Source organism: Salvelinus alpinus, chromosome 19, assembly GCF_045679555.1.
Source record: "Salvelinus alpinus chromosome 19, SLU_Salpinus.1, whole genome shotgun sequence".
NCBI lineage: Eukaryota > Metazoa > Chordata > Actinopteri > Salmoniformes > Salmonidae > Salvelinus > Salvelinus alpinus.
Genome location: NC_092104.1, coordinates 44,512,199 through 44,533,854, shown reverse-complemented (window position 1 = coordinate 44,533,854; position 21,656 = coordinate 44,512,199). Strand labels below are relative to the sequence as shown.

General features: G+C 41.1%; 1 protein-coding gene across 1 annotated transcript in view; it reads left to right on the top strand.

Moving 5' to 3' along the window:
* Window positions 1-520: 520 nt before the first annotated feature.
* Window positions 521-21,656, top strand: part of LOC139545729 (small G protein signaling modulator 1-like) — an 83,932-nt gene continuing 62,796 nt past the window's right edge. Inside the window, exons 1-2 of the mRNA XM_071353807.1 lie at window positions 521-635; window positions 749-792. Of these exons, the coding sequence (XP_071209908.1) occupies window positions 605-635; window positions 749-792 (75 nt within the window). The 5' untranslated portion in view covers window positions 521-604. The remainder of the gene's footprint in view (window positions 636-748; window positions 793-21,656) is intronic.

The following is a 21,656-nucleotide window of genomic DNA, read 5'->3' as shown; positions in this document are numbered from 1 at the left end:
CAACAGTATATGATGCCATTTACCTCCAGAGATGGAGGCTGTAAAGACCAGGACACCAGATCTACTGATGAGCTCAAATAGCTCTGCTAATATGTTTCAGGTGGTTGCTTAGCAAAATATCTTATTGGTGAGGGAAAGCTTTTGTGTGTTTGTAACCAAATTTGCTGCAGGACAGGGCTCAGTTATTAGAATGCTTAATTATTATGGAAATTAATGGTTCATGATACGCTCCTGACTTTACAGAAGAAGGCCATGTGAAGAATATGGTACCTGTTTGGACAAATTCAGGCTATTCAGTATTTAATAGGTTACATTATGCCTAAATGGCACTGTCTCTTTGATGAGTTAGATAATCCAAAAATAAAATGTAAAAGATCTCGGCAAAGGTATAAAACAGTCACTTTATTCTTCACATGTATCAGTTTTATTTTGCGTTTCTGGGAAGAGTCTGTAGACCCGAGGAGGAAGAATCGAATTTAGTGATTGCTGTAGCTTTAAGAGGTGTGAGTAAAGCCTCAAGCGTTGACTTGCTCTCCGGTTCGATATAGCCACATAGAGCTGATGGTCTCAGTGTGAAGGAGCTACGCAAAGGGGACCGGATTCCATGCCAACAACAACAACAGCAGCAATGGCAGGTAAGAGAAAACACGACCGTTTAAAACATAACCAAATGAAGTATATATCATGTGCTGAAGATGTAGACGTATTGTAAAATAAATGACATGACACCTTTTCTGATATGTTTTAGAAGCAGAGATGCGTCAGAGGCTACTGTGCACTGTCAAGAAGGAGGTGGGTGTTACCTGACAGCCTGCAACAATTATCGACTCAGAAAAACTAACTATTTGGTTATGAGTTAACTTTCGACATTGCTAAAATAGGCCCGCCCTGAGTAGATTGGCTATGTTTTTTTTTTTCTTCAGTTATTTACTTTTACAGTAACTATTCACATTTTCGTTTTGTGAGTACAGATTAGCCTACATACTTTAATAGCTTGTAAAATAGCACTACATCCACTCATGTGTATTTGCTATCCATCATTGCAAATAAGATGAACATTGGGACAAGGTGTAATATCTATTTTAAAGTCGACCATATTCTTAGAAGTAATGAAGTGTTTAATTAGGGGTTTAGGGTAGGCTATAGAGTACAGGCCTATAAATAATATGTTTATAGGGTCCAGTCATGGAACTCTAGCCTATAGGGTCCAGTTATTATTTGAGCCTTCATCAACAGATTGGCCCAAACTCATATGGGTTTTTGTGAAACATAAGAGTCTCTTGTTAAACCCATGTATTGTTAATATTTAACATCAAGTAAAATGTGTTTATAATGCAGTCATTCAAGACTCTTAAGCCACATTCTAATGTCGTAGTGACATCTAATTATGATACTAACTAAATAAGCTATAGGTATGTTCAATCAATCCATTGAAGAGTTGTTGCATAGAAATCCATGTAATCGTAAAGGTATAGTGCATTTATTTGTGTGAAAGTTAGTTTATTTTTTGACATCCCAAACACCCATGGTTTTGAATGCAATGCTAACTGACACAATCTGTGTTTACTAGTATTACTACCTTCTTCAAAAAATGTCTAGACAAGATATTCTGGAAATTAAAAAAATTGAGGAAACAGCAACACCATAGAGAAGTCTAAAATAAGCTAAAACTGCACAAAAAAAAGTGATTATCACTTCAATAATAAGGGTTTCTCCCACAGTATTTATATTCTCATCATCAGCATCTTCTTCGTCAAATCATTTCAATCTTTCCGCGATGTCTTTAGGTCAGATTGTTAAGCACCACATGCTTGGTGTAGTAGGCTGATAATGGATCAGAGAAACCTCTCCTGTCTTCAGGGGTTCTTTGAGATGTGATTAGTCGGTTTTGTCTTTTGTCAGAGGACTCACTCTATCTTTATTGGTGTCATAAATGCGCGACACCCGTGTGTCACGCAAACAAAGACATCAAATCAAGTCTGTGTCTGAATGAAGGAGAGATTTCACCTCCTGTCGCGTACTCCTGATCTTCATAAAGGCCTGTCACCATCCTTATCAGTAGAGCACATACCACCCTGTGATAAAAAGCTGCCTGTGTTGAGAGGCCCTACTGAGATTCGCTTCCCCCAAGATCCCACTCAGTTTCAGCTCCCCAGTGCTCAGCGCTTAAACTGCAGTGGAGCAGAGTGGGACCATAAGACCAACGCAGTCTGTCTTTCCCCAATGATACAATATGATTGCTACACACTCCATCCAGCAGACCCCCGAGGCACACAGCCCGAGCCAGTGATTTGATTGCCCAGAAGCAACTATTGGAGTGAGGAATGAAAGTAAAATGATGCAGACAGTGGAAAAAGCACATATGCCTCTGACCATGACCTTTGACCTTGAGCACCCTGCAGAAGAGGTTGCTGAAAGCAAATGGAACTTGAATCACTAAAAGTGAGTTGTTAAAAGCTTTTTTTGTTTCCATTTCAATCCAAATAGTAGCTATAGAAGACAGGCAGTGGCCAGCTGTTGAGCTTTGAGCATCATGAACGTTCAACTACTAGGCTACATGCATCTGTCGAAAAAAATGGAATAGAAAGTAGTCTGTATGTAGACTTTGTTCTACAAGTCAAGTGTAGTGCGATGTCTGTAATCTGCCTTGAGTCACAGCCTTAACTAGCTAGCTACATTGGTAACACTATATATTAAGGTCCCTTAATAAATTATTTATAAACAGTAATGTAAAGAGTTTGCTTACCATTTATTAATCATTATTCCTACATTTGTAAATATAATAAAGTAATCTCTAAATAGTCTCTAGGCTAGCTGATACTAAAGCAGCCCATTGGATTCCATGAAAATGTGACACCTGGCGTCGGGGTGAGTTGCTGCCGGACACTTTAGCATTAGCTAGCCTAGCATGCTGGCGAAAAAGGCAGTTGAATTAAAATAGCTTTATAACTTCTAAGAATATGCTCGACTTTAAAATGTATATTACACCTTGCCCCAATGTTCATCTTATTTGCAATGATGGATAGCAAATACACATGAGTGGATGTAGTGCTATTTTACAAGCTATTAAAGTATGTAGGCTAATCTGTACTCACAAAATGAAAATGTGAATACTGCTGAAAAAGGCAGTTTAATGAAAATAGTGTTTATAAATGCGTAAATGACTATTTAGAGATCGCTTAATGACATTTTACAAATGTAGGAACAATTATCAACAAATGGGAAGTAACCTCTTTATCAATGGTTTATTAAGAGACCTTAATAAAAAGTGTTACCACTACATCGGCTAACCTTTTTCACAAGTAGCAAGCTGCCAAACTAGGATATGACCCACAAATGGGATCTATGTGCAGCACGCGTCTGTATCCGATCGTGAACGTTCGCCTGGACATGATGTGTTGTACTCGACGCTCTGTTTGTATTCATTCGTTCTTTCTCTCCTGTGTTTGCTTGGATACGGCTTGTCTGTTGACGTGGCAGTGAATGCTTGAATGTTCTCCCTCTCCAACTGGCTACGTGCCACTTTGTACAATGTCTACCTGGGTCTAGGCCAGAACATTATGCTTGTGGGGTTCAGTGAAGGAAGCATGCGAATAGTCTATACTGGACGTATCTGGGGCTCTCTCTCTCTTTCCCTCTCTCTCTCCCTCCCCCTCCCCCTCTCCTACACACACACACACACACACACACACACACACACACACACACACACACACACACACACACACACACACACACACACACACACACATCATCACACACACCTGTGTTTACATAAGGTGAGAGGAGGAGTAGGGCACAGTGGGCAACAGCTCACCTTTCATTTGCTTTTCTGTATCAAACACCTTTTTTTGCCTGGCTTCTTACTTAGGATAAGGTTTCAGCAAGGTCACAACCAATATATCGCATAATTATGACGCCCAGTCTCAGGGAAACCTCTCTCTGTGTCTCCAGGCTAATAGATATTTTTCATGGTCTCAAATCACACATGAATAGAAGACATTGTAGAATCATATTTTTACCTGGGTGAACAGAGACGCATGACAAATAACAGGAAAGGAACGCCTCTGTTGTCATTGATGAGGTGGTAATGAACCGGGTTCTCATGGCTTCATGGTTTTGCATATTTAACCTATCTTACTCAGGGGAATGTGTTATCAAGCTTTGTGTATAAATGGTGGTTATTACTATTCTTGGCAGCTGAATTATATACTACAAATTATAAATGAGTAACATTTGGAAACGTACCCAACAATGCATCCATTTGTGATTATGAAAGGCTGTGTTCAAACTGTCCATATTTAGCAAAGGAGACTGACAATAGGAAGGGAAATCGTTGAGGCCTTACAAGGTTCTTTGTTTGCTTCCAGTAGTAGGGAATTGACTTCAAGACATTTTGGAATAGGGCGTTTTGAATATTGAACTACCTTTTTAACCAAGGCATTTCAATGTGAATTCATCTTGTCTCAAGTCTGTCACTTCTCAGTACTTGATTTTGGTGTACGAGTCATTCACTCTAATAATGCACAGTAGGAACTGTCAACAGATGATTTTAGCCAACAGCTTGGCTTACATAATTGTGCTAGTTGTTTTTCACTGTAACAGCCCATGGGGATGGGAAAAGGTGTATGGGCCTTGGTCTGTCTTCCCTCTTTTTCTGATTGTGGCTGTGTAGCAGGAGTTAATGGGAAGACTGTGTAAATCTACTCTATCCAAGCCCCCTTATGCAGTAGTGGAGGGTTGCCAGGTTTGATGAGATTTTATCCCCACTGTGACAGCAGAGATGAAGAGTGATACTTGAAAGAGAATGATACCAGCACTTGCCGTTGCAGAACACGACAGTAAAGATTCATATTGTGCATGGAAGTGATCTTGTTCTTTGGGCAATAAACAAGTTACCTATTAGCTGTCAAAAGTATTACTGCTCACATAGGGCACCAAATAGAATTAGCCTAAATGTCATACAAGAGAAATGGAAGAGAAGTGTACTGTAGCGTCAAAAGTGCACATAAGGTTAAACGTTTTTGGGAACTAGATTAATATACACAGTTTCAAAGGGTCTACATATTTATTGTTATAGAATTATGAAATTAAACACAGTCAGTATCCCTCCACCTAACTGTTTCCTATGCTGATGAAGGGAAATGTGAACCAATGATCATGCATAATACCAGTCATCTGTTTTTCTCATTGATTAATGGGCTTGTTGACGTTCTCTGCCACTGTTGCCTCAGTCCCCAACAGCTACAGTATCTCTCAGATAGCTGGCGGGGACTGAGGCAACAGAGTGACACGTGCCGTCGCCATAGAAACCCGCAGGTCGTCTACTAATACAGCTCACCAGTTAGATTCTGTGATGACTGAATGGGATCCAGATTCTGACTGGTGATGGGATAGAACCAGTAAGGCCTGAGAGAAGTGACGTGCCCCCCAGTTTGCACATTTACTTTAGCTGCTAACCAACCAATCAATGCACATTTGCTGTGCCCCATTGTATTTCAGCGGTCTGATTTTGTTTTGCGGTAAAGATTCACATGAACACATCCATGTGTTACACATCTAGAAGCACATCATCAATGAACAAGACATTATAGCTACATAGCTTAATAGAGGAAGCAGACTCCGCTTGATAACGTGATGTTATAAAGAAATATATTTTATACTGAACGAAAATATACACGTAACATGTACAGTGGTGGGTGTTGTTCACATGTTTCATGAGCTGAAGTAAAAGATCCCATCAAATTTTCCATATGCATAAAAAGCTTATTTCTCTCAAATGCCAAGATAATCCATCCACCTGACAGGTGTGGCATATCAAAATGCAGATTAAACAGCATGATCATTACACAGGTGCACCTTGTACTGGGGACAATAAAAGCCCACTCTAAAAGGTGCTGGCTGTTTTGTCACACAACACAATGTCACAGATGCCTCAAGTTTTGAGGGAGCGTGCAATTGGCGTGCTGACTGCAGGAATATCCACCAGAGCTTTTGCCAGATAACTGAATATTAATTTCTCTACCATAAACCACTTCCAACCCCTGCCTCCCAACCGCAGACCACGTGTATTGCGTCATGTTTGTGAGTGGATGTCAATGTTGTGAACAGAGTGCCCCATGGTGGCGGTGGGCTTATGGTATGGGTAGGCATAATATTCGGACAACGAACACAATTGCATTTTATCGATGGCAATTTTAATAAACAGAGATACCTTGACAAGATCCTGAGGCCCATTGTGAGGCCCAACAGATGCATATCGTTATTCCCAGTCATGTGAAAACCATAGATTAGGGCCTAATGAATATATTTCAATTGACTGATTTCCTTATATGAACTGTAACTCAGTAAAATCTTTGAAATTGTTGCATGTTGCGTTTATGTTTTTGCTCAGTATACTGTACATTACAATTTAGGTCTATATTTTACATTTAATGTCCAGTTAGATCTGACATTTGTGAGTGCCTCCCCGCTGGGAGGAAGAGTTTCCGATGACGGGTCTTCATCTGGTGGTGGAGGGTCGGCTGTGAACCTTTTGTAGTAAGACGCAAGTGAGAGAAACAAGAGTAAGCCTTCATTTAAATACATCACAACATGTATTCCCACTGGTGAGAAGAGAGCAAGGTAATTATTGCCCAGGTATGCCCATAGGTTGTTTAGCATGCGTGATAAAGTTGCATTTTTCAGCTGCTGTTCATTGGCCATAGAGTAATACGTGACTGACATTCTACACGAGGCTAAGGAGGAGGAGTGACATGACTTGAGCATGTCAACATCGGATATTACTATATACTGGTATTGACGCACGGACTGGTTTTGGGTTTTTGCTTTACCTTCTATAATGGTATTTTAATGTTTGGTTTGTTAAATGTGGTATGCCGTTTGTAACATCCATTTTTATAGTTTACTTCGCCGCTTGAGTCATATTTATCCATGCCGCTTTCCACACAGAACTTGCCCCGCCCACTGTTACTCAAGGAGCACATTTTATGATGCTCGACCATGAGACACTTGAGTTCAGTCTGCATGGTCAGTGCAGCACATGCAACAATGTTGATGACAATGATGCTGTTTCAACTTTGCTTTTTAATATAAATCCACAAGCGTTCTATAATTACACTATTAGTTTCTTTCTGCAAACAGCTAGTTTGTCTTTTCTTAGAAAGTTGTGGCTAAGCCGTGTTAGCCGCTAATGCTGATCGCTAGCTAGCTAGCTAGGCAAACGTAGCTATACAGCCTAATACCAGTGATGGTGTAGACCTAAATCAGCATGTTGTTTGTGCAACAGTATCTTCTAAATCAAAGAGGAATAGGCGAAGCATGAATATGTGCCCTACATGAAGGGGCTAAGAGAATGCATTTAATGTAGCTAAAGATTATAGGGCTCCATAGGAAACACTGACCAAGACTTTGGTTCCTATTACCCTGTCACAATAACTCCTCCCTGGCATTTTAATTAATTGTCATGTCAAACACTTTATTCAAAGTACCCAATATTATCATCTAACTAGTTAAATAAAGGTTACATTTAAAAAAATAAATGAATTAGAATATTCATTCATTTCCCATGATTCTAACATTTCACCTCACTGTTTTGATCTAAGTTGTAATTGCAACATTTTGTTAAAAATAAGGCCAGGATTTTTTTGCCCATGCAGCTCTGTGTGTCAGTGTGGAAATTATCTCAAATGAGTGCAGAAATTAATGCAAATGCTAAGTTATTTTTGGTAGAGGTTTAATTGAACAGTATAAAACAATCAGAATGTAGAAAGACCCATTGAAATCACATAGAATGTGTCGCCACCCTAGGGTCACGCACTACTCATAGAAAATGAAAAAACATAAATACTGTCTTATATCGTCAAAACAATTTCAAATGTGATATTACATTTTGGCCAAATTGCACAGCCCTAGCTGTGCACATGGAGAGGAAACATGAATATGTTATGATTTTTTAACTAGGCAGTTAAGAACAAATTGTTATTTACAAAGACGGCCTAGGAACAGTGGGTGCCTTGTTCAGAGGCAGAACGACAGATTTTTACCTTGTCAGCTCGGGGATTCGTTCTAGCAACCTTTTGCTTACTGGCCCAACGCTCTAACCACTAGGCTACCTGCCGCCCCATAACTGACCGTCATGCTTACGGGAGCAAGCCATTTAGACCGCCTTACCGATTAAACCAACATTATCTACATTTCAATCGAGGACAGGCGAACTGAATGAACAACAAAGGCAAAATTAAAGTATAAACATTTTGTTACAATTGTTTGGGGAGGGGCCTCATCTCCGAGGGATGATCCTCGGAGTCAGATGTTGTGATGCTGGTAGCCCTGTGCGTGGCAGCTGGCATCGAAACACCCCCAGAAAGAATGTGAGTTACTCACCAGGGAGAAGGGACAAACCATGCAACATTTTAACCAGGGAGATTGGACACGCCCCAAGCAACGATTGGATCTAGAAATTGGAAACAAATGTATGAATTATATGGAAAAGAGATCCATGCAAAGAATGAAACAAAAGTGAAATTATGCTGTAATTGAACGTTTCAAATTAAACAATGAATGCATAAGTTGCTGAGTGCCAGAATTGAACATCTGCTGATGTGTTTAGATGAAATGCAGGTCTGCTTGTACATAGAACCTAACCAAATGCTATGGAGATGCAAGTAGAACCTAACCATGTATGTGGTAATGTGATTTGAATAGATGAATTAATTATGATGACGCCTGGCCTGCTGAGCACCAGAATCTTAGTTTCCAATGCTGCATCTACTTCTACGTAGAAACCGACCGAATGCCACGTCTGCTCGTACCTAGAATCCAACCACACATGCTGTAATGCGAGGAGGTAGGGACACATGTCAATGCATGCCTGTAGAGTGCCTAACATTGTTCAATTTGAGAATGTGTAATAATGAATAACCACCTTTCATTTACTATTACAATAATTACATTTGTAATTGGATACTCAACAACTGTGGCTATGGAATGAGAATTATATGAACGAAGCAATAATGAATGACCAACAACTCTATATGCGTGACTAATTATTATTCACATGAAATGACAAACTATCAATAACTATAATTTGAGGTATCGTGGAGCCATTATGAAGTTGATTAATTGAGCCTAACAAATGAAATGTAGGCAGAGGACAACCAATTAACCTACAGTAGTTGTTGGAGAGTGAGGGTACATAGTCTAAGCCAGGTATCATTTTTATTGAGTGTATGGTCAGAGGGCCAGAACAGAATTACAAATAATTTATAGACTGCCAAAACATATAAACTCAGCAGAAAAAGAAAGGTCCCTTTTTCAGGACCCTGTCTTTCAAAGATCATTCGTAAAAATGCAATAAAGTGGTGCAATAAAGTGGTGACTGTGGGACCAGCCGTTGTTAGCTGGGTAGGATGTGATTAGGGTTCTTAGTGCGTATGTAATAAAAACACATAGGAGAGTGATGAAATAAGCCCCACGTGGAGCCAATTTATCCAGTTATACTAAATCTGATGTAAATGTAACTTTAAGATGCTGAAAAAGTTAATAATAATGCAATGTTGAAGAGAATAGCTATGAATTAGCATAATCATGATGTTAGCTCACCCTTTTGAAAATGAAAGTACTAGAGCCCGTGATACTTCCAAATACGATTTCACAAAATCGTCAACTGAATAGAGTCTTGGAAATCCAAATTAGTTGAATGAGTACTCAAGTAATCTTGAAGCTTGGAGCACTGGCCCCAGATATGGAAGGAAGTACGCCTTGTGCTGCAACTACTTTGCCGATTAACTACGAGACTGTGCTTCAAAGACGAGAGACATGATGTTCAGCAGTAACCTGTTTAGTGACGAGAGCTTGTGATAGAAGTTGGCCGCCAGGCCCAATTTGTGTACATAAATTATCAGTGGCATGAACGTGCGACAACCAATAAGCTATGATCACGCTAGTTACTTTGACATTGTATGGGGTAGACTGATAGCCGACCTGTCTATGCATGGTGTTTGGAAGATTCCCAAAGATTCCCAAAGATTGGGAATATACACAAACAGTGTAGCTATTCCCTCCGCAATGCAATCAAACAAGCTAAGTGCCAGTATAGAGACAAAGTAGAGTCGCAATTCAACAGCTCAGACACAAGAGGTATGTGGCAGGGTCTACAGTCAATCACGGATTACAAAAAGAAAACCAGCCCCGTCGCGGACCAGGATGTCTTGCTCCCAGACAGACTAAATAACTTTTTTGCTCGCTTTGAGGACAATACAGTGCCACTGACACGGCCCGCTACCAAAATCTGCGGGCTCTCCTTCACTGCAGCCGAGGTGAGTAAAACATTTAAACGTGTTAACCCTCGCAAGGCTGCAGGCCCAGACGGCATTCCCAGCCGCGTCCTCAGAGCATGCGCAGACCAGCTGGCTGGTGTGTTTAAGGACATATTCAATCAATCCTTATCCCAGTCTGCTGTTCCCACATGCTTCAAGAGGGCCACCATTGTTCCTGTTCCCAAGAAAGCTAAGGTAACTGAGCTAAACGACTACCGCCCCGTAGCACTCACTTCCGTCATCATGAAGTGCTTTGAGAGACTAGTCAAGGACCATATCACCTCCACCCTACCTGACACCCTAGACCCACTCCAATTTGCTTATCGACCCAATAGGTCCACAGACGACGCAATCGCAACCACACTGCACACTGCCCTAACCCATCTGGACAAGAGGAATACCTATGTGAGAATGCTGTTCATCGACTACAGCTCAGCATTTAACACCATAGTACCCTCCAAACCCTGGGTCTCGACCCCGTCCTGTGCAACTGGGTCCTGGACTTCCTGACAGGCCGCCCCCAGGTGGTGAGGGTAGGTAACAACATCTCCACCCCGCTGATCCTCAACACTGGGGCCCCACAAGGGTGCGTTCTGAGCCCTCTCCTGTACTCCCTGTTCACCCACGACTGTGTGGCCATGCACGCCTCCAACTCAATCATCAAGTTTGCGGACGACACTACAGTGGTAGGCTTGATTACCAACAACGACGAGACGGCCTACAGGGAGGAGGTGAGGGCCCTCGGAGTACGGTGTCAGGAAAATAACCTCACACTCAACGTCAACAAAACAAAGGCGATGATTGTGGACTTCAGGAAACAGCAGAGGGAGCACCCCCCTATCCACATCGACGGGACAGTAGTGGAGAAGGTGGAAAGTTTTAAGTTCCTCGGTGTACACATCACGGACAAACTGAATTGGTCCACCCACACAGACAGCGTTGTGAAGAAGGCGCAGCAGCGCCTCTTCAACCTCAGGAGGCTGAAGACCACTAACATTTAGTGGCCGCTGCCAACATACTGACTCAACTCCAGCCACTTTAATAATGGGAATTGATGGAAATTATGTAAAAATGTATCACTAGCCACTTTAAACAATGCCACTTAATATAATGTTTACATACCCTACATTACTCATCTCATATGTATATACTGTACTCTATCATCTACTGCATCTTGCCATCTTTATGTAATACATGTATCACTAGCCACTTTAAACTATGCCACTTTATGTTTACATACTCTACATTACTCATCTCATATGTATAGACTGTACTCTATACCATCTACTGCATTTTGCCTATGCCGTTCTGTACCATCACTCATTCATATATCTTTATGTACATATTCTTTATCCCTTTACACTTGTGTGTATAAGGTAGTAGTTGTGGAATTGTTAGGTTAGATTACTTGTTGGTTATTACTGCATTGTCGGAACTAGAAGCACAAGCATTTCGCTACACTCGCATTAACATCTGCTAACCATATGTAGGTGACAAATAAAATTTGATTTGATTTGACATAACAAATCAAAGTTAAGTTGTTTGCTGATATTGCTGAACGATTACTGCTTCTTGAGGTCGGTTCATTTTTGGTTCAATTATAAAGAAATTGTGAAGTTTATTTTATTTTGGCTTTGATAATTTTTTAAAACATTAAATGAGCTATGCATTATTCTGGTCGAATGCTTTAAAACCACAGAATAAAACAATGAATTAAAGTCCCATGATGGTATTGACCTTCCATTACTGCTTATCACTTCTTCTTTTTTATTTTTTTTTATAAATGTTATCCCCTTTTCTCCCCAATTTTCGTGGTATCCAGTCGCTAGTAATTACTATCTTGTCTCATCGCTACAACTCCCGTACGGGCTCGGGAGAGACGAAGGTTGAAAGCCACGCGTCCTCCGAAGCACAACCCAACCAAGCCGCACTGCTTCTTAACACAGCGCACCTCCAACCCGGAAGCCAGCCGCACCAATGTGTCGGAGGAAACACCGTGCACCTGGCCCCCTTGGTTAGCGCGTACTGCGCCCGGCCCGCCACAGGAGTCGCTGGAGCGCAATGAGACAAGGATATCCCTACTGGCCAAACCCTCCCTAACCCGGACGACGCTAGGCCAATTGTGCGTCGCCCCACGGACCTCCTGGTCGCGGCCGGCCGCGACAGAGCCTGGGCGCGAACCCAGAGACTCTGGTGGCGCAGCTAGCACTGCGATGCAGTGCCCTAGACCACTGCGCCACCCGGGAGGCCCGCTTATCACTTCTTAACCATAATTATTCACATTACTTTAATAAAGTATTTCAGTTGTTGTGTCTATCACATTTGTTTTATTTGATGACGATTATTTAATTCCAAGTCATCATCTCTGTAGAACTACTGCCTATGCTGTGACAAAATCACGATTTTAGTAGTTCTTCAAAGTAATTAAGGTATACTTTTATGACTGCTGAACTATCAATCACTTAGAGCATGTATTTTCAGGTAGAGATTCCTTGTGAAGCAACTACTCTCTCCCTCTTGATCGCGCATCTTCTGTCTCTTCTCTCCCAGATCGGACAAGTAGGCGTGCAATGGATTATGGTCATTGTAGTTAATGAACACGATTTCTGCACTAAACTATGTCATATATTGGCCTGTTGGAAACTACAACTAAACTACTTTGCACAGTTCATGCTTGATCTGATTTATCTCTTGAGAAACTGTGCATTGAGCTCACAGAAATAAACCGGTAAATTATAGTTGTTTAAAAATGACCAAAATGTCGGTTAATTGGTTAATTGCTCGGATAAACACTTTGTTGACAACAATGAATAGTGATGAGAAAATAGGCAGTAGGAGGCATACTGAGCTCATGAAGCATTAATGAAATATTCCCCCACTGAAATGTTTTGGGTTAAAATAACAGCGATATGGCAAAACACCACTGGGAAGTAGGCTACAATTAGACCTATGCATTTAGGCCAACATTACAATGTAGAATCTGGACGATTATGCCTACAGTCCTTTAGGATAGGCTAGATGTTGCCACAGATAGCTGTACAATACCGATCCATGTTTGCAGGCAATAGTGTCAGCGCTATAGGTTACAGTCAAAGACTGCATAACGATTTTTTTGACAGGGGGTGCAGGATTTTGTTTTGCTTGATTTAGATAGGTTTCTGCCAATAGTTTCTGACATTTTGGTAGGCTATTTGTTAGTCAACTTGTCTATAATTAGATGCATGCAGCTTCTCTTTTATATGTTGCCCTATAAGACTAAATATACCCTTGCTCAACAGAAAAATGTAATAGATCGATAGAATGAATGCTTCAATCTAGTTGACAACGGTAATGTTTCTGTCATCTGTTGCAAAGCAGAGACGTTTAGGGACTGGGGAGAAAATACAATAAAGCAACAAAAAAAAGAAAAAATATTTTCTGTGCAAAATGTCCAAATGACATCAGTTTGACGGGTTGTAAGGAAAAAGAGAGCTGTGAAAACGACCAACACGTTTCTGATAAGATTTCAGTTTGGCTTCGATGCGTATTTTATGTGGTTGAAATACTATGAGCTTTTATGATGAATGACAGCACCTCTACAGATCTTCTGTTCCCAAAAGTAAAACATTTGCCTGCATTTGATGTATCATTTTGCTGCAAGAAATGCAGGAGTTATTATTAAGGCTATAGCCCTATTCGCACGGGACTAGGATTATTAGAGAACGTTGCTTATGTATGTATTTCTCCAGAATGTCTGTTACTCTAGAGGACGATACAGACGGAATAAAACATTTTCCAAACTACCCCCTGTAATTCTATAAATAAATTAATAAAAATGATTGACAGTTATGACGGAAGCCTGGAGGTTTTTTTTCTAGGTGTGAAGATATTTCTAGAAGTCCAGGTTATAACAGGCTACACTGATAACTCGAGCTTGGTTCCCACGTTTCTAAATCATACCAAACCATCTCTGGTATAGTGTCGCCATAATATTTTTGGCTGAATTGAGGAAGTGTGATCATAATCATTAGGATATTTTAGTGATCCACAGTAGAAGACGTCCTAAATGCCCCCCTGCTTTCAGATGTGAGCTAAACAGCTAACTTGCACTTGATATGCATTTTTAGGCTATGGATGAGAAAGTGAGTTTGTTGTGTGCTGCTTTGTGATCTATAAACATCAAGGGTTGGATTAAATAGCCGCAATATTTTTTATGATGCATTTGGCGATGTTCAATTCATTCGCATTAAACATAAACAAAAACATTCACTGTGAAGGTTAATATATGTAGGCTCTTCCATATACAGTTGAAGTCGGAAGTTTACATTTACACCTTAGCCAAATACATTTCAACTCAGTTTTTCACAATTCTTGACATTTAATCCTAGTAAAAATTCCCTGTTTTAGGACAGTTAGGATCACTACTTTTTTTTAAGAATGTGAAATGTCAGATAAATAGTAGAGAGAAAGGGCCTCCCGGGTGGCGCAGTGGTCTAGGGCACTGCATCGCAGCGCTAGCTGAGTCTCTGGGTTCGTGCCCAGGCTCTGTCGCAGCCGGCCGCGACCGGGAGGTACGTGGGGAGATGCACAATTGGCCTAGCGTCATCCGGGTTAGGGAGGGTTTGGCCGGTAGGGATATCCTTGTCTCATCATGCTCCAGAGACTCCTGTGGCAGGCCAGGCGCAGTGCGCGCTAACCAAGGGGGACAGGTGCACGGTGTTTCCTCTGACACATTGGTGCGGCTGGCTTCTGGGTTGGAGGTGCACTGTGTTAAGAAGCAGTGCGGCTTGGTTGGGTTGTGCTTCGGAGGACGCATGGCTTTCGACCTTCGTCTCTCCTGAGCCCGTACGGGAGTTGTAGCGATGAGACAAGATAGTAATTACTAGTGATTGGATACCACGAAAATTGGGGAGAAATTGGGGAGAAAAGGGGGTAAAAAAAATAAAAATAAAAGAATAGTAGAGAGAATGATTTATTTCAGCTTTTATTTCTTTCAGTGGGTCAGAAGTTTACATACACTCAACTTGGTAGCATTGCCTTTAAATTTTTTAACTTGGGTCAAACATTTTGAGTAGCCTTCCACAAGCCTCCCACAATAAGTTTGGTGGATTTTGGCCTGTTCCTCATGACAGAGCTGGTGTAACTGAGTCGGGTTTGTAGGCCTCCTTGCTCACACACACTTTTTCAGTTCTGCCCACACATTTTCTATAGGATTAAGGTCAGGGCTTTGTGATGGCCACTCCAATACCTTGACTTTGTTGTCCTTGAGACATTTTGGAAGTATGCTTGGGGTCATTGTCCATTTGGAAGGCCTATTTGCGACCAACTTCCTGACTGATGTCTTGAGATGTTGCTTCAATATATGCGTGCTATTGTTTGTACAGATGAACGTGGTACCTTCAGGCATTTGGAGATTGCTCCCAAGGATGAACCAGACTTGTGGAGGTCTACACATTTTTTCCTGAGGACTTGGCAGATTTTCTCATGATGCCAAGCAAAGAGGCACTGAGTTTGAAGGTAGTCCTTGAAATGCATCCACAGGTACACCTCCAATTGACTCAAATGATGTCAATTAGCCTATCAGAAGCTACTAAAGCCATGACATAATTTTCGGGAATTTTCCAAGCTGTTTAAAGGCACAATCAACTTGGTGTATGTAAACTTCTGACCCACTGGAATTGTGATACAGTGAATTATAAGTGAAATAATCTGTCTGTAAACAATTGTTGGAAAATTTACTTGTGTCTAGCACAAAGTAGATGTCCTAACCGACTTGCAAAAACTATAGTTTGTTAACAAGACATTTGTGGAGTGGTTGAAAAACGAGTTTTTATGACTCCAACCTAAGTGTATGTAAACCTCCGACTTCAACTGTATATGCTATGCAAAGCACTTAAATTTATCGAATTATTTATTGTATTCTTGCTCAAACAGCTGTTAAACTCAGACATTTCTCTCAAAACAGGGATGACGATTCGCACGGGACTAGTATTATCAGAGGATTTTGGAGTTTGTCAATTTCCAGATTCCAGTTTCCATTTAACCCATCTAAACAGTAGGCTACAGTTCCCTTGACATGCCAAAGGCTTATTTGAAATCCCGTTTTGTGACTGTCGAATTTGTATAGCACCTCACAATCATCACACATAACATAGCTGCAGTAGCGGATTTAGGTATAGGCGACATGGGCAGCCGTCCAGGGCGGCATGGGGCGCCCGCACCCAAAAAAATCAGGAATGGTGACATTTGCGCGATCGGTTTTCTATCGCTCATTTGCACGTCACGTCAATGATATCATGTCACATGTGTGAGATTGTGGGTCACGTAAACTTGTCGTAGTGGGCGCCCTGATTCTAGTTTGTGAGCTAGGCAGGCTACTGCCTGGGAAGGTCTCCCAATCAGAAGTATGAGATGGGGAGGGGGGCGGGGGTAGGGGGACCTCAGGTCTCCCCACTGGAAGCCCGAGGTAGGGAGAGCAAGGGAATCTATCAAATAGCGCACCTCTAACTTTGTACAATACTGATGCAATTAGTAAAATCAGTCACACTACGAAAAGCTACCAAATAAACCACAATTCATTCATAATACTGTGAATATATAGTTTCACAGACATATTGTTGCATTTTTTCTGGTTTGTGCAAAATCGTTAACAATAATATAACACCAGTCTGCACACCACCAAGGTGAATTGGTTTAGTCTTGACTCTGGGTGACAGTGTTGGGGGATGGGTAATGTATTGATGCTCGAGTGCCAAATCAACACAAATTTGTTTCTATTTCTCATTGTTACTTATTTTTGTACAAATATTTGTTATTTATATAGTTTTAGCTGTTATGATTATTCATTTGTTCCAAATGTCATAATTTTTTTTTTTATATATAATATATATATAATAATTACAGTTAGTGCAGAATAGTACTTTTTTTTGTTGGCGGGGGGCACTGAAGGGGGGTTTGCCCAGGGAGCCATACTGGGTGACTTTTACTTTAGTCATTTTCTATTAAGTTATCTTTACTTTTACTCAAGTATTACAGTTGGGTACTTTTTCCACTACTGGTGAGAAGAGAGCAAGGTAACTATTACCCAGGTATGCCCATATGTTGTTTAGCAAGCGTGGTAAAGTTGCATTAGTCAGCTTTGCTCATTGGCCATAGGGTAACAGGTGACTGACATTCTGCACATGGCTAATTGATAGTAAAGGACGAGGAGGGGCATGACGTTGATGAGCACATCAACATCAAATGTAAATTCCCATAGAGAGGAAACGATGTGAATATGGGATGAAGTCAAAGCAGCACACCATTCAGACCGCCCTACTGATTGAACCTACATTATCACCTACATATCTCTGATCCACAGGAACATACAATCAGGTCATTCAGCTTAAGTAGGTAAAACAACCATAAACAGTGCATTCGGAATGTATTCAGACCCCTTGATTTTCCCCACATTTTGTTACGTTAATGTCCTCGTTCATCTAAACACAATAATACCCCATAATGACAAAGCGAAAACAGGTTTGTATTTTTGTGTGCAAATTGACCACATTTTGTTTTGAAATACCTTATGCACATAAGTATTCAGATCCTTTGCTATGAGACTCGAAATTGAGCTCTGGTGCATCCTGTTTCCATTGATCATCCTTGATGTTTCTACAACTTGGAGTCCACCTGTGGTATATTCAATTGATTGGACTCGGCGTTGCCTTAGGGCATGAGGGTATACCGCACCAGCTGTTTGAGCAGCTGCCCCTGGGCCCTGATGACACACAGCTCCACCACCTCATCCTCTCTTATAAGGAAAAGGTCACGGGGCAAACCAAAGGGGACAAACTAGGGGTCAGAAGTGTTGCTGTTATTGATGTAGGTAAGCCATTGAGAACACATGGTCATTTGCAAAATTCAATATTCAACATGCATCACAGTAGATGAAACAGATGAGCATCAAAATGCATGATGCCTGTCTGTGTGCCAGACGTACGTTGATATACCAGGGTCCTCTGGAGAAGGGGGAGAACTCAAAGACTCCACCTGGGTTGTCGTTCTCTACAATGACTATCTCTCGACTGGTGAAGCCAGGCTTCAGGATCTGGTTCTCAACGTTAACCCTGCAACACAGAGGGGAACTCAGCGGCTAGTCCAAAAAGGAACTCACAGGCCTTCATCTCAGTGGGAATGTGGGTTGTGGGGGAATTTTAAAACAGCCAGCGTGTACTGTTGTAAAACAACAAGGAGATGCAATTCAAAGCTTTCCGCAGAAATCAAGTATTTTCATCAACTTACCCTTCATTTAAAAACAGTGAATGAGTAAATTCCTTGTATTGTCTCGTGTTCAGTATTGACCAGAGGCCTGTTGTTTGAGCTGCTCTGATTAACCGTGTCACTCTGGCCCCCTGAGCCTCTCTCTCTCACAGCAGGGTGGGCCTGTGTGTTCTCTCAGCCTGGCCCCTAATGAGCAGGGGGTGTGTGTGTGTGTGTGTGTGTGTGTGTGTGTGTGTGTGTGTGTGTGTGTGTGTGTGTGTGTGTGTGTGTGTGTGTGTGTGTGTGTGTGTGTGTGTGTGTGTGTGTGTGTGTGTGTGTGTGTGTGTGTGTGTGTGTGTGTGTGTGTGTGTGTGTGTGTGTGTGTGAGATCAGACTTTGGGATTGCTATTGTTATCGTGATGGCAGCATGAGTCATGTTTGTGGCTGATTTTTAACATTGCTGCCGACGCTGACAAGGTTGTGAACTCAGACGGCCAAAGGCAGGGCTTTTGGTTTGAAATTGGTATATAGCATTTCTATTTTAATGCTTTCAGGGGACCAACATTGAATATGCGCTGTGTTTACACATTAGTATCATCAGTTGTACATCATACTTTAATTACCATGGTTCAAGTCAAATATCATATGAGTCACCAGTGTTTTTCCCTTCTCAGTAAACTATGTAAATGGGCTTTGGGCCCTAGAAAAAAAAAACTATATAAATCTATCTAAATCTAATCTATAATGTATTTTTATTATCATTTTTATAATGAATAAGGATGAGTATTTCTGAGTGCATATTGACAAGGTTGAGCAGGGTGTGTGTGTGTGTGTGTGTGTGTGTGTGTGTGTGTGTGTGTGTGTGTGTGTGTGTGTGTGTGTGTGTGTGTGTGTGTGTGTGTGTGTGTGTGTGTGTGTGTGTGTGTGTGTGTGTGTGTTAAAAAATCAGCCACAAACATGACTCATGCTGCCATCACGATAACAATAGCAATCCCAAAGTCTGATCACACACACACACACACACACACACACACACACACACACACACACACACACACACACACTTATATGGTCAATGGTCAAATCTTTCTATATTGCAATTAGGCATGCTGTCCGTTTGATTTCCAACCATTTAGAAAAGTTTTCCAAGGTTGATGACTTCATCATAAATCTGCCATAAATGGAAGCTTGTTGTGTGCAACAGGGAGGGGCAATTGAATGCAAGCTACACAAAGAAATGTAATTGTAAAAACAATTCTAGCCTGTCTATCTATTGGTAACAGAGTTGATGTTTTATGCTCAACCTGCTCTGTTTTCCGCCACAAAACACCAGAAAATGGGCAAGAAGAGTAGAACCAGCTCACCTGCTTTTACACCGATTTGACAATTAGATGTTCAATGTCTTTATTTTATTTTTGGGGGAAATAGTTTCGCCATATTAAAACGAGAGTTCCGTTCACGTAACAGGGTTGACCTTAAAATGAGGGATTGGTTTTTATTTTTAGGTATCACTAATCACATGAAAATAAATAATCATCTTCAGAAATGACTTTGTAAAAGCAACAAAACAACTAGGGCTTTACAATGATGGTGAAAACTTGGGAGATACGTGGGCGGGATGGAGAGGACTCAGGGAGCAATCAAAGGAATTTAGGTATTCAGAGCAGCTTCACTTTTGTATAAAATATATGCTTTTAATATTATATATATTTTTAAGACACGTACAGTGTCAGGAGTACAGGACAAAAATTGCAAAGCTTTGCTTCAAAATCCTAATTCTGGATGGACAATCCTGTAATCCATTCCTACGGGTAATATCTCCAGCCAGTCAACTGGTCCAGCATCATACCAGTCAGACAAATTAGAAAGATTTTCTCCCAAGGCCTCGGGTTGTCTCATTGAGTCAGGGTCTGGACAGGGAGACAATGAGAAAGGTAGTGGCAGAAATGTCAGGATAGGGCAGTCTGAACCTTACGCTTGTGTGTGTGTGCGTGTGCGTGTGTGTGTGTGTGTGTGTAAGAAAGGCCCTGGAGGAGAACGCAATTGAGAATGTTATTGCAGTGTTGGGGCAAATAACACATTTATTTTATATTTTTTTAATGCAGAGTGGAGTTATAAACGTAATTTTGTTGATGATACTGTCATACAACATGGTTAAGATACAGTCTGGGCAACTCTGAACCTTATTATTGTGAGAACACAGATCGATGGAGAAACATCATACTGGGTTAATTTATGCAAGCTTGTAGTAATGTACTCCGTTCTCCACAAAGTCACAAAGATGTAACGGGTATGATGTTTTTCATGGCTATGTTTTGTCTAAAAATGGCAACAGAAAATATTGATTAGCCCAGTCCTCTTTTAAAAACAAGGCTGGATTAGTAAGCTTCCCCAAGTATTGATTTATGTCACTTGATGTTGTTTCCCGGTCATCATGGCATTGACACTTGATCATTTTGACCCCTGTATGGGCCATGTGGATCAACAACAGTGATATTCTGGTGGATCACTTAGTTATTTTTGCCTGCTTCACAGCGGCCTTTGAAACGCGCATCATTTCCGTGGCTTTCTTTTGTAAAATAACTATACATTAACTGACTTCTTTTCTAATAATTGTCAACATATAACATCACGTTGTGTAGGATGTTCAATGTATTACAAGGAAAGATAGCAGGTCTATTTTGCTCCAGAGAAAGAAGCTCATTGTTCCCTCGATGGCACAGACAAAATCCTAGCTTCCAACTAACTAGTCAGGTTTCCTCCGCAGCTTGTACACAGCCCTTGTGGCTAGTATGACGGATTGTCCCGGCAGTGTGACTGTTTGAATCCCTGCTGTTTGCTGCTATTTCCATCTGCCCTCTCTGGAACTGCGAAGAGTAGCAGCGTTGCCTACGTTGCTACCAGGACAAAGAACAAATCTGGTGGGAGTACCGTTGAGGACAGTGGTGTCGCTCTATCACAGGTTAAGGATATTTTAAACAAACAAAAAGAGAAGAGCAAGGTGACAGCAATATGTAAGGCATTTGAGAGGACATCAGTTCTGTATGTGAATCCATGATAACAATGACAGAGAAATCAGATTATCTCGAGGGACAATCAAGTCAGAACAACATTTAT